General features: G+C 39.8%; 2 protein-coding genes across 2 annotated transcripts; one reads left to right on the top strand and one right to left on the bottom strand.

Moving 5' to 3' along the window:
- The first annotated feature begins 1,622 nt into the window (after window positions 1-1,622).
- LOC143412903 (olfactory receptor 10A6-like) lies at window positions 1,623-2,546 on the top strand. The gene has a single exon (XM_076874698.1). It carries the CDS (start codon window positions 1,623-1,625, stop codon window positions 2,544-2,546), a length of 924 nt encoding a protein of 307 aa, XP_076730813.1.
- Window positions 2,547-8,605: 6,059 nt separating this feature from the next.
- Window positions 8,606-13,088, bottom strand: LOC101473718 (frizzled-7-A). The gene has a single exon (XM_004555603.3). The coding sequence runs from the start codon at window positions 12,606-12,608 to the stop codon at window positions 10,899-10,901; it is 1,710 nt and encodes a 569-aa protein (XP_004555660.1). The 5' UTR covers window positions 12,609-13,088; the 3' UTR covers window positions 8,606-10,898.
- Between the last annotated feature and the right edge of the window lie 804 nt (window positions 13,089-13,892).

Raw genomic sequence — 13,892 nt, 5'->3', positions numbered from 1 at the left:
AAAGTTAGCGTCCATCCTCCAGCGTCACAGTGTTTATATTATGCTAACCATAGCTGTGTAGCTAGCCACCACACAGCAACAAATGCCACTGCTGTTTAGTTTTCTGTCTTCATTTTTGTCTGAAGTGATAGCAGAGTTGTACGTTTTTATTTTTGCTGTGGCAGTTAAGCTGCAGGATTTTTGGCATCACGACCCTCCTTTGTGCACATCGAAGCTCAGTTTGCTCTTCGTGGCGTTTCAGATGACGAAACAAAATACCATCATGTGGTGGCCTTGTTGGATCCGTTGTCCACTCACCATGTGATGACTCTCCTCCGGGATCCCCCCACCCAAAGGAAATGCACCGCTCTCAAGAAACTCCTCTCTCTCTCGGGTCTGGGTGATGGTACCGCTCGCGAGGTCATTGAGAGCACGCTGTCCTTGCTAGGAACACATGATGGCAGATTCCTCTTCCCCTGACAGTTGCCGGTGCGAGCTGGCCTTGCCAACTCCCCGCTGTTGGACGCGAAGAATTAACACTCACTTGCAGAAGAAGCGGATCGCATTCTCCTGGCTACCAGGAGCTTCAGCATCCAGGCGATAGTTCCCGATCATCAACGGCATCTCCCGCGCCCCCACCGTTTCTCCCGGGGCCTCCAATTCATCCATGGTGGCTGGGATCGCAGCACGGCGGCACCATGTAAAAGGGCTGTGTTTTTACCATCAGCGTGACAGCGCCGTGCCGCCTTTGCAGGGAAACGAGCCCGCCAGTTGCTCCATAGCGGCCGCGGCCGCTGGCGATAAGGAAAGGCTACTCTTTATAGAGGACTCACGCTTTTCTCTTTTACTCCGGCTCCCAGAAGAGCCTCAGGATCTCTCATGTTGTCTTTGCATACCTCCACAATGGTATATTATTTAATCTTTTAAAAAAATTGGAGATTTCCTGCGTACCACCAGAGAGAGCCCAAGTACCACTAGTGGTACGTGTACCACAGTTTGGGAAACACTAGTCTAATGTGAACATCATATGAGTTTGTGAGATCTGCAAATCATTGCACTCTATTTTTATTTACATTTTACAGTGTCCAAAGAGGGCTGAAATTTATTCTGCCAACAATTCTGCTGTGTTCAACAGTTTGCCACTCCAAAACTGACTATCATTAAATTCAAATTCAGTTCTGAAACGGTTAAGAAATGTTGTAATTTCTGAATCAAGCATACATAAATAAACCAAAAAAAGTCAGACATGTTTGTCAAAGGAGAGAATTTCATTGTCCCTAACCTTCAGCCCCACTCCACTTCATGTCTCCTCCTTTATGCTGCAGCTATAAATATTTACAGATCGTCTCGTTCAGCTGAGAGGAAAGCAGCTGAGTAAAATGTTATGTGTAATTTATTAACATCTAATGAAAGTCTGAATATTGTATAAAAGTGCTTGCTGTTTGTTCCTTGATTAATCTGCTCATTTATTAACAGGTGGCTGAGAAAGAATATGTCACAATCAGGTAACATGTATTTGTAAAACAGTATTTAAAGAACTGAAATTTCTTTAATCTGGTCAAATACTCTTTTTCATATTGAAAAGGATCATCCATAACATTATTATTGAATTGTCTTTTTCACTGTGGGATATTGTGTAGAAAATGGAAAACTCCAGTGAGATAGTGTCATTTGTGCTGGCTGCTTATGGAAATGTTGGGGAGTTAAAGTACCTGTACTTTGTAATAATATTGTTCTGGTACCTCTCTATATGTGTGGCCAACACAGTCCTTATTGTGGTCATACGTGTGGACATACAGCTGCATGAACCAATGTATATACTGCTTTGTAACTTATGTGTGAACCAGATAAACGTCAGCACATCGCTATATCCTCTTTTGCTCTCACAGATGTTTTCAGACAGCCATGAAGTGACATTGCCGTGGTGTTTTCTGCACATGTCTTCCATGTACATAAGTGGGCCTGCTGAGTTTTGCAGTTTAGCAGCCATGGCCTATGACAGATATATCTCAATCTGTCATCCATTACGCTATAATGTCATTATGAACACAGAGAGAGTGTTTTTCATGATTCTCTTCGTGTGGATATATTCATTCCTTAGTGTAATACTATCATTCTCATTTATCTTTAGTTTGAAGTTTTGTGGAACTATTATTGAAAATGTGTATTGTAACCACAGATTAATACTTAGACTTTCATGTTTCGTTTCAGTCCATAACTTTTTATCTGATATATTCTTTCTCTTTGTAAGCTTTTTCATACCATTCACTCTCATTTCAGTGTCTTATGTAAAGATTTTGGCAGTTTGTCGAAAAACATCCACAGAAAACAAGCAGAAAGCCGTGACTACTTGTGTCCCTCAGATCGTCTCTGTGTCAAACCTGTTTGTTGGCTCAATTTTTCAGTGTATCGATTCCAGTGTTATAGTTGCTCGTCTACCAGTCCGTATAATTTTATCTATTTATCTTTTCATCTGTCAACCAATGCTGACTCCATTTCTCTATGGATTTAATTTGCCTAAGATAAGGCAATCATGTAAAAAGCTTTTGTTTAAGAAAAAACAATAGCTTTGTTCACCAAGAGACTTTTCTAGGGAATCGCTGCTCTGTGGGAGAGTAACTATCCACAATCATCTTATAGTCTGTAAACATAAAGAAAAGAAAATCTGTTGATGTGATATTTATTTACAATAGACCAGTGTCATTTGGTGCATGTGATGGGGGGGGGGGGGGTTCTCTTTTGCGGAGGGGTGACACTTTCCACTTTGCTCCTGGGATGTGTGTGATGCTCTCAAACAAAACAATGTATTAAACATATGGGTATGAATACAGTGATTTTTTTCTTAAGAAGAATTTATTTAGAATAAACCATCAGACTAATTTCACAGCTTAACCCTCTGTTCTATACGGTTACCCTTGACAATTAAGATAATGAACATTTTTCTTTTGCAGGGTTTTTTCATTTGGGAATAGCTTTTGATCCTCTTTACAAATAATCTCTAAGGTTATGAATGTTGAATAACTACATAAAAATATTTCTGCTTATTGTAAGCTTGATATAGACATATGTCTTATGGGGACACAGTTTATACTGTATATGATCTTTCATATCTTGAGTCTGAAAGTGCAGGCACCAATTTAAATGATGCAAACAACTTCTCCTCCTCCTTCGGCATGCTACATATGTCACTGGCAGGGCTGGACTGGGACAAAAAAATGGCCCAGTGACCACCTCCACAAACCGCAAACTCACTCTTATGTAGTTTTTAAGAATTATAAGTTTTCAGAATGCATTTGTTTGCTGGAAGGTGTACTTAGACATTACTGCATCTATATTTATGAGTACAGTGTCCTTTTTCTCTGGAAAAAAAAAATCAAAAATTACTGACTGTACCTTTAAAATAAAACATGTCAACAAACTGCATGTATAATTCTACTGACTACTCATAGATGCATTCAGCAGCTGTGGCCACCAGAGGTCAGTACTACACCTGGCATTGGAAACCTGAGTACTGGGATAGAGGTAGTTCCTCTGAGATGCCTGCTGGATAGTTTGAGAACGGCTCCTCAGGAGGTAAATCAAACCGTACTCACAACATTTGCAGTACTGTGGCATTTTTAATATACAAGAGTCGACCATTTATTTTCTGCTTAATGGCATCACAGTGTTGCCTGTACATCTCTGTTAGTGTTTGTAAAGTTATGCCCATGCAAGAAAAGTATTTTCACTGTCAGGCCTAAGTGTCTACATGATAAGTGAATGTAATAAAAGCTGAGCTGGCTGCTGGGCAGTTTAAGGATTGCTGAAATAGGGAGTAAATCACTGCATCGCATAGGACAGTGTTTGTTCTTGTTGAATTTTTAATATACAGGGTGGGCCATTTATATGGATACACCATAATAAAATGGGAATGTTTGTTGATATTAAAGTCCTGTTTCTACCACATTAGTATATGTGACGGGGCAAACTCCTCAAGATGGGTGGTGACCATGGTGGCTATTTAGAAGTCGGCCGTCTTAGATACAACTTTTGTTTTTCCAATAGGAAGAGGGCCATGTGACACATCAAACTTATTGGTAATGTCACAAGAAAAACAATGGTGTACTTGGTTTCAACTTAACTTTAAACAGGACTTTAATATCACCAACCATTCCCATTTTATTATGGTGTATCCATATAAATGGCCCACCCTGTATACTATTACAAGTCTGGATCTTTAAAGTCCTGTTTAATAGCTTCACATATTAACTGTTTATGTTTGATAATGTTCTGAAAGTAAGAACCATGCACTAAAGGCCTCTTTCAGGAATTTTATGATTTATTTAAAAAAAAAAACAACACAGCATAATTCTAATAATTTCTTTCTAATTTTTTTTTCTTGTTTGTTTGTTTGTTTGTTTGTTTTTTTGTTTTTGTTTTTAATTCTGTGGTAGCTGGGATACAAACACCAAAATCACCATTTGCCATTTCACCACACAAGGGAAGTTTTGTGTTTCTGCAGCAATATAAAGAGTAAAAATAGTTCCAAAAGATAATTTTTAGTGGCTGAATTTTATGTTTAATTCATTTCTGACTCCAGTGTGAAGTCCAGTGTGCCGGCTCAAATCTGAGTATCAAGCATGAATTTTGTTTGGTATTTGTCTAACAATATAAGTTTTAGCTATAAACAAGTTTTTAATAGATTTCTAAAAATATTTGTCTCTTTTTGCTTTTATAACAGGTGGTCTGATAAATATGTTGAGAACTGTACCTTACTTTATTGCATCTTCAGTCACTTTCAAACAGACCAGCAAACAGTTCTGCTGCATCAAGTTTAGATGCATTTTTTCATATGAAGGGCATTTTCCTCTCGATGTTGATACTTGCATTCCCAGTGTTTGTTTAGTCTGCAGATCATTATGTTAGCATCAGCCATGTTATGTTAGCTTTTCCCATTATATGACACTCCTGGGCTGAGACTACTGATGCAGTGAATGAATGACCTGATGCAGTATATAATATATGCTTTCCACAAACCCTAAGACCCAACGCTTAGCCTTCTCATTTGAGAACCACTGACTAATATAATGCTTTCTGTCCCTGAAAGGGTTTCGAGATGACTGGGAGACATGATTCCCATTACAACCTTACTGATATCAGCAGATATCTCTCCCCGTCTTGCCTGAGAATGAACCATTGTGTCCTTCTGTTTGTCTGCATGAAGAGTAAACACAAATTAATACAGATTGTTTAGAAATTCAGGATGTAAGAATATTTATATTTGGTCAGAAAGTTCTGTTGTTCTGTTTGAGAGTCTGGACTGTTGCCATGCACATACAAACAATTCATGCACCAAGTTCAACAAAAATTGAGTGTAAGCACACTCAATTAGAATAACTTTCTCTTGTATGATTAAAGCAGCTAACTCTACCTCAGTGCTGTATTTAGGATATTTTTTTTAATTATCATTAATCTTTGTAACTTTTGTTGCCCACTAGTTCACCAGATTCCTCATGTATATGTTTCCTAATCTACATAAACTAATGCCCATACAGCTAACTTTATTGTGGCACTTTAGTATTTAAGTTAGTGAAGGCATGCCTTGGCTGGGGTGATCAAAAATGACTTAAAAATATCCACATAAAGTGTGAAAACCTTCTACTTGTGCTGCTGACATTTGTTTAACAATACACGTGACTCACAGTTTGACAAAACAACCCAAACTCAAGCCCAACTTTGACTGATTTCCAGGGTCAAAGACTGTAAGAGCTACTACATGCCCTTATTTGGTAAAATATGTTGTCATAACATGTTATGAACATTGACTGATTTAAGTATATTATTGTGTCATGCATACACAATACGTCCAGCCTGAAAAGGCTTACAGCAACATAAAACCAGAGCCAGACTAGCACCATAACTTACAAATACTGAACAAATAATCCAACCTGAGATCTTTCCCAAGCTTCAGAAACAAAGGCCGCTGACTTATAAACACCAAAATTATTAAACAAACATTTCATTCAGTACATCAAAATATTTCTGGGGACTTTAACAGACACCTCGCGGATTATATATGTTCTTTTCTCATTATAATAACAAGACAGAATAAAATGTAATTTGTTTGTTCACTTAAAGACCTTTGACTTATGGATCGCTTTGAAGTCACAGATTGTAGTGCTGTACTTTTATTTTACACTAAATAAACTTTCTGTTTGTAGATGTGAGATATTGAATATATTTTACATCACCATTTTGGGGAAGTGTTTGCCTCGAGGCCTGTGCAGCAGTAAATCCTGCTTCTCCAGTGTGGGGTAGCCATAGTTCAGAGTTAAACACTACAATACAGTGACTGCAAATGCTATAAAAAAAGGGGTTTCATTATTCCAACAACAGTGGCCAAGTCCTGTAAGAAAAAAAACTATGGAAAAAGTCATGACAGGAATTCTTCTGATGCAAACAAACTTCACTAGGTTTGAGTCACTGAAAGTGAAAATGACAAAATTGTTAGTTGGCTCTATTTTTCATGATATGCTATTAGGTCAGTTCTAATACCACAAGTTTTTAATTTAAACCAGAAATTAATAAAATACATTTTGACTCTTTTAGCAGCAAGAAATGTGCAATGCAAAGATCCTGGTACCCTACAGTGTTAAATATTTTAACAGGTTTGGTTGTGGCCAGAACTCTTTTAGGAATTCTTACATGTAAATTCTTTAAGTAGTCTTTAATAATAGTTCTCCAGGCTACTTGAAGAACTCAAAGTTCTTAGTAAAAAGATTTAAAGAAACCATATTGAGTAGTATATTAAACAAAAGGGCACTGAGATAGCTGTACCACACAATTTTTATTTTTTTCAATGCGATGCCCTATGACATCACATAAGCCATAACAAGCTTATGTCATCATATTGTAATAAAAACAGGCTGAAGTCAGCATGTTATAATAAAAACATCACGAAACATCAGTTTTACTATAGTCCTTGCCTTCTGGAGAGTTGCGCTCTTTAAATGTTCTTTTCCATCAGTTTTGGCATGAAGCTGAAATGCAGCCCCAAACTGTGACAGAGCATCCACCGTCTTTAATAAGATGGCCGCAGACACTCACTGTCATCCCTCTTTACTGAACTCCTCTGCACATACAGAGTGATAAACCCAAATTTGAAATTTTGGGTTCAAATCATCACTCCATAACTACCATCGCTGCTTATTTTCAGTCCAGCTCTTGTGTAATGTACCACATTTCAGTCCTTTCTCCCTGCTTCTGTTTCTAAAGAGTGGCTTCTTGACAACCATATTTTCACAGAGACCATTTAATGAGCCTTTAGAAAACAGTAGCTGAACCAGCTTTGGCATTATATTTGTATATTCAACTAAAGAGGTGGAAACAAATGATGTGCTTTTATGACAGGATCCTAGTAACAAAGTGTCTGACGATACAATTAAATGTCGATTCTCTGGCAAGTTTTCTTGTTATGGGTAAACACATCACTGCTTCGACCCTTGAGTTAGGCGTCTTTTTTGAGTGATTCATTGTTTTAAATGGCTAAACAAACTGAAAGAACATTGCTCTGAAAAATGAGTGAAAACACAGACAATGTCCAAAGAAAAACTTCACAAAACCTGGAGAACTAAAACCACCCAAATGCACTTTAAAAAATGACACAAAAAAACAGTCTGGCTTCTTGGAAGAAAAATGAAGAAATGAGCAATGGCTTAAGACTTTTGCAAATGTGGTAAAATTCTGATAAATAACTGATAAAACTCAACATCCCACCTATACTGATATCTGTCTCTAAATGAAAGACCTCTTTATAGACTATTTTTCTGATTCTAAAATTGTTACATGATGACAAAAGGTGAACTATCACTAAAAACCATTAAATAAATTACAAAATTTAAGCTCACAATGTGTGATTAAAATCTATCTAATATGTTTACATAGCTGTAACATGTAAAAAGAAAAAAAGAAAATATATTGGAAGAAGTTGCTAATCAGCTTCTTTAAGGGTCCAATTTGGATTCATCACATCAGAATAAGAAATAACAAATTTTATCTCCAAAGCAGAGACACATAAAGCAGATGTCATGAAAACACGACACAGTCACTTGAAGGTTAACACTATAGACACAATTTGTAGTTTAGGACAAGTATGCAGGATTTTGATGGTTGAATACACACAGAAGCATGACTTCCACAAATAATTAAAGATTGAGTCTTTTTTACCACACTTTACAGACATCTGTGCATTTTCCTTTTATTTTTGGGCCTTCTTTAACAAACTGATTCGGCTCCCCTGCCACAAGGGCAGCTATAGGAAATCTTTGATACCAGACAATGTCTCCATTTATAACTTTTATTACCTATTTATTTCAGGTTGAAAGCCATCATTAATTTCATAAAGGTTCTAGTGGAAAACAGATTTTTGTTAGTTATGTTTGTTTTTATGCAGGTCGCATGGTAATACAGATTTGGCCTGTGATTCTTGTGACATGCTGGCGTTAGAATGATAAGTCAGCAATGACTCGAGCTGAGGTGTAAGTTTGGATCACCTGCCGTATCTCTGGATTTAATGCTTGAAGCATTGCCAATAAGACAGATTCATTAAAAATATGAGTGGCAAGAACAAATCACAGAGGTCAACAGATTACAAACTTTATCGCTTTTTATTCAAACTGTACACATACATAAGGCTTATCTCATTTTAAAAAACAAGTTAAAAAAAAAAAAGAAGACACAAATATGAGTACCCCCCATAAATACATTATGCTTTTAAAAAAATCAGTCTGTTTACTTGGTACCTTGCATATGTTGTGATAAAAACACTCGTATTCCTTCTGAAAACACAAACAGTGCAGTCAGCCTGGTAACACAGACCTGCTCTGTATTGTTAGGTGATGAGTGAAGTGAAACGTTTCCTAACTCAGTCCTACAAACAAATTGTACCCAGGCTTTGAGGTATGTGGTAAATTCACATGGGAACATTAGCATTTCCTATATACACACTGCTTTAACATATAATATGAAGACTGGTACAAAGTACGCAGTTTTAGTATTATTATTATAACACAAGGATTCAGGACACAGTACCAATAACAGCTCTGTAATACGAGTCATCCCTCATTGCTGGAGCGTTCCCGTTCATTACTTATGTGTATGCATGTGTGTGACCTATGCAGAGAAAATGTACTGCATGGAAAGAAACAAAAGCTTCAGGCACTCGTCTGCTGCCTAACGGCTGACTCAGGGTGAAAACGTGTTTTTCTGCTTCCCCACAATGACTCCAACTGATTTCATTACTCAAGTCTGAGAGGTCATTTTCTCATTTGACCAATGCTCTGCGAGGAATAGCGGCCTGGGAAGCAGAACAAATCACTGATAACTTTATTGCTATTGTCACCAATTACAGAGGCGCCAGCAGCTGTAATCCTTTCACTATCTTGCAAATACAATTCAGAGAACTGCAGTGTCTGTCTCTCATCTTAGCTGCATCAGCATTTATGTGATGTGAAACCTGGTAATTGGTGTTAATGTCACACAGAAATAACGTTTTCTTTTTTATTAAACCTGTGCGGTGTGATCTGAGTTCTACTGGCACCACTTACTAAAAGGCTTTACATTTCAACACTATAAAATGCTCTGTCCTGAAAATGTTTTATTTCAACAGTAATTAAGTTTCCCTACTATTGTATGAAAAGACTGCAAGTTATTTTAAAATATATATATTAACTTGTTTTACTGCCCTTAGATTCAACACTGCTGAACTCCCACCTGGCTTTGACCTTTTGACTCTCTGCTACCTTCCAGATAAAAACCTCAAGTTTCTCTGTGTTTTGAGGAGTTTCGTGAGGCAGCATAGACACTAAAATCATAACAATTTAACAAAAGTTCCAACATGTTCAGTCTACTTGGGAAAAAGAGAAACCTTTAAACACTTCAAGTGAAATTACAAGAAAACCGGCATGAGTGTGTACAGTCATCTTAATCCAGGATGAAACAAAAACCCATAGCAGCCATTCGAATTAAATCTGGATGGGTTGAAATGGTGCTTTGGATGTCTTAAAGGATCAAACAAACAAAAAAAAAAGAAGAAAAAAGTCTTTTAGATAGGAGACCACACACAGAGACAAACAATGAGTTGGTGTGTCTTAATTACAGAGAGTGGAGGTGTATGTGTGTGTGTGTGGTCTCTCTAAGTGTTAGATCCAGGTCAATCTGTGGTGTAAATCATATTTTTTTTTAACACTTAGCATAAATGTGCAAACAAATACATAAAAACTTCATTCACCTTCGGAGTGAACATTCAATACAGGAAAAAATATTTAAGAAAAAAAAAGGAAGCAAAAGTTTTGATTTGTGGGCAGCCACTTGGCACATAATGGCAGAGCTGGTGTATAAAACAAAAACAAACAGATTGTACTCTGCAAAATCTAACATGTGTATTAAAGCTTTTCAGTCTTTAGCTAAAAGCAGAGTAACTTACAACGCCCCAAGTATTGAATTCACAGTCAGAGGGGGTGTGGCTGTTGGAGGGATCTGAACTTTGACCTTTTCTTGCAGTTTGCAGTCTTTTTGTGACAAATTCTTAAAAGAGCTGAGAGGAAGTACATTCAAATAGTAATACAAGGATATAATGGATAATATGTGGGAAGTTTCATAACAAGTCTGGCATTACAGTCCAGTAATCATTATGATCATTTAGGCTAAAATCCAACTTTTTTAAAAATGCAAAAGCAAAGATTGTGGGCAGAAAAAAGAGAGAAGTATAATGAAATTTAAGCCAGCTTTTGTGGCACTTGTTAAAAGTTTTGGTTGTGTTCAAAGGCCTGTATTTGCGCCACAACCTTGTAACAGAAAAAAACTGATCAAAAAATACATCCATAAGTGTGGTAAAATGAAAGCTATTCGACCTCATTCTCAGGTAACGGGAGCTCCAAACTTCACACCGTCGTCTCTCCGTGGCTGCCGTTACTGAGCCGCTTGTAGAACCGCCGCCACGACTGAAGCGTTTTCCCGGACCAGACCCAGAAACCGGAGGTGATCCCGACTATCATGGTCATCAGGTATTTGATCATGAACACGGTGAAGTCCGGGGTCATGGGGGCGAAGTTGTGCACCGGGCACGGCACGGCGAAGCGCTTGCAGGTCTGCATGTGCCAGGTGCGCTCCCAGTGCTCCCTGAAGGCTTGCTCATAGAAGTAACAGGCGATCACGATGGTGGCCGGTACCGTGTAGAGGACGCTGAAGACGCCAATCCGCACCATCAGCTTCTCCAACTTCTCTGTCTTGGTGCCGTCGTGCTTCATGATGGTGCGGATCCGGAATAGAGATACGAAGCCGGCCAGGAGGAAGGACGTGCCGATGAACAGGTAGACGAAAAGGGGGGCCAGGACAAAACCGCGGAGGGCGTCCACGTTGAAGATCCCCACGAAACACACCCCCGTAAGGACGTCCCCGTCCACCTGGCCCATGGCGAGGATAGTGATGGTTTTGATGGCCGGGACAGCCCACGCGGCTAGGTGGAAGTACTGGGAGTTGGCTTCAATCGCTTCGTGGCCCCATTTCATCCCGGCAGAAAGGAACCAAGTCAGAGACAAAATCACCCACCAGATGGAGCTGGCCATGCCGAAAAAGTATAACACCATGAAAAGGATTGTGCAGCCCTCCTTTTTGGTCCCCTGAGCCACTGTCCTGTAGCCGTCCGGCTTGAATTTATCCACGCAGACTACTTGGTCTTCTAGGAAAAACCCGGCAGCATAGGCTACCGCCACCATAAAATAACAGCCAGACAGAAAGATGATGGGCCGCTCGGGGTATCGGAACCGTCTCATGTCCACTAGATAGGTGAGCACCGTGAACAAGGTACTCACACAGCATAGGATGGACCAGATCCCGACCCAAAGCCGGCCGAACTTTGCCTCATCCTCTCGGAAGTACATGATCCCGGTTGGTTTGGTAGGTTCGCAGGGGGCTCCGCAGTCTTTGACCCCCATGAATCTGTAGCCCAGGTAGGAGGGCACTTCCAGCTGCAGCGGGCAGGAGAACTGGTGGTACTGGTTTGGTTGTGAAGGGTGCTGGTTCGGTCTTGCCATTTTGGGAGGGGGAGTAATTGGGTCCGGTGCAAAGGGAGAAGAAGAGGAGGGCGGGGTGCCCGGTTCCGACGTATTCTGGCCGACGCAGATCTCCCCGGCTCCGTGGACGGGGAAAGCCTCGCAGCGCAGCCGTTCTGGCCACTGGAAGCCGAATTTATTCATCAGGGCTTCACATCCCTGCCGTGCCCGCTCACACAGGGACCGACACGGGGGGATGGCCTGCTCCAGCACGGTGCACACGGGAGCATACATTGAGCAGAGGAAAAACTTCAGATCCGCAGAGCATTGGACCTTAACGAGTGGGTAGAACTGGTGCACCTCAAGTCCGGCGTCCTCCTGGTTCGTGTGGCCCAGGAGGTTCGGCATGATGGTCTGGTTGTAGGCGATGTCGGTGCACAGCGGGATGGAGATGGGCTGACAGAAGCCGTGTTCCGGGATGGATATTCCACTCTCACTGTTGTAATGCTGGGCAGAAGCGGGTGAGAAAAAGGAGAGCCCGCACAGCAGCCACATGATCCGCAGAAACACGGAGCCAGTGGTGAACCTGGCCGCCGCCATAGTTGAGGAGGAGGGGGGAGGGAAGGAAAAACTTTGATCCAAGTAGTGCGACTCAAAAATGGTGGAAAATGGAAAGAATTTTTCAATAAATGTCCCAATACTTAACTAGAAGTCCAAGTAATTTCAGTTAAAATGATTGTAATCGACTTTTCTCCCGTGTGTAATGAAGATAAATCCAAGAGAAACACTCGTCATGTCATGACTTCTTAATGGTCTTTGTAAGTGACTCCAAGCAGTCCACTCTGACTCCCGGTCCGTTTAAAAGTCCCGTTTTCTCCAAACAATGCAATTTCACCTTAGTCCAGCTTACTGAACTTTTACAACTACTTACTTTAGCGCTAAACAATGTAGGATAAAGGCGTAAATGCCTAGTATTTCCACTGTTTGTCGACTTTAGTTCGCGCAGCGAGTCGCTTCACATGCTGGGCGGTTGGAAGTCCGGAGGCTCGCGCTCCTCACTCTGTGCAGATTCCACCGGTTTCCAGGCGCCCATTCCATTCACTGGACCCCCTCCCCTCCGGCCGAGCGCGAGGCGCCTTGAAACCGCCGCAGTGTCTCGGCCAATCACCGTGTTTGTTTTCCTACAGCAATCGTTCCTGATTGGCCGTTGGACCCCCACCACAGGAAAATATGTTACAGTAATTACATTACACCAGAGATTTTAACAAATATTACCCAATTAATCATTTTTTTCTGTATCATACCATTTCGCCAATAATTGTGTGTTTGTAACACTTGGAATTAATGGTCCAAGTTTGGGTTTAGTTCTGAAAAACAAAACAAGTATGTAGGTTAATCCTAAACATAAGAAATACCTCATATTCTCTTTTTGTAGATACACACACATACGTATTGTTTCTTTACTGGGCTGTAAAGCAGAATAAGAAAAATGAGATATGCATTTTTATTTGTCCCAAAAAAGTTGTAAAATTACTTTGTTTCAGCAGCCATAACTTTAAGCACATCAATAAAAAAGGTTAAAGAATTTAGATCAGCACAGTAAAATAAATGCATTAGCTCAATGCCGTAAAAAGGCAGGAGCACAAAAGTGAAGCAAAATACAAATGATTTGTATTAATAAAAATCTAGATATAATACAATAAGCAAAAATCTAAACAAAATAAACAGAAATGAAGTCCAGTTGCCCACTTTTGTGTATGACAACTCTTCAGCTCTAATTGTGTACTAAAGGACTTGATTTTTCTTTTTCATGTTTTATCAAACACACCTTTTAATGCAGTTTTCTCTGTTCAGTGTGCAGCTTTAAAACTGAGTTCTCCCCAT

Source organism: Maylandia zebra, linkage group LG16, assembly GCF_041146795.1.
Source record: "Maylandia zebra isolate NMK-2024a linkage group LG16, Mzebra_GT3a, whole genome shotgun sequence".
Classification (NCBI taxonomy): domain Eukaryota; kingdom Metazoa; phylum Chordata; class Actinopteri; order Cichliformes; family Cichlidae; genus Maylandia; species Maylandia zebra.
This window is presented reverse-complemented; position numbering and strand designations above follow the sequence as displayed.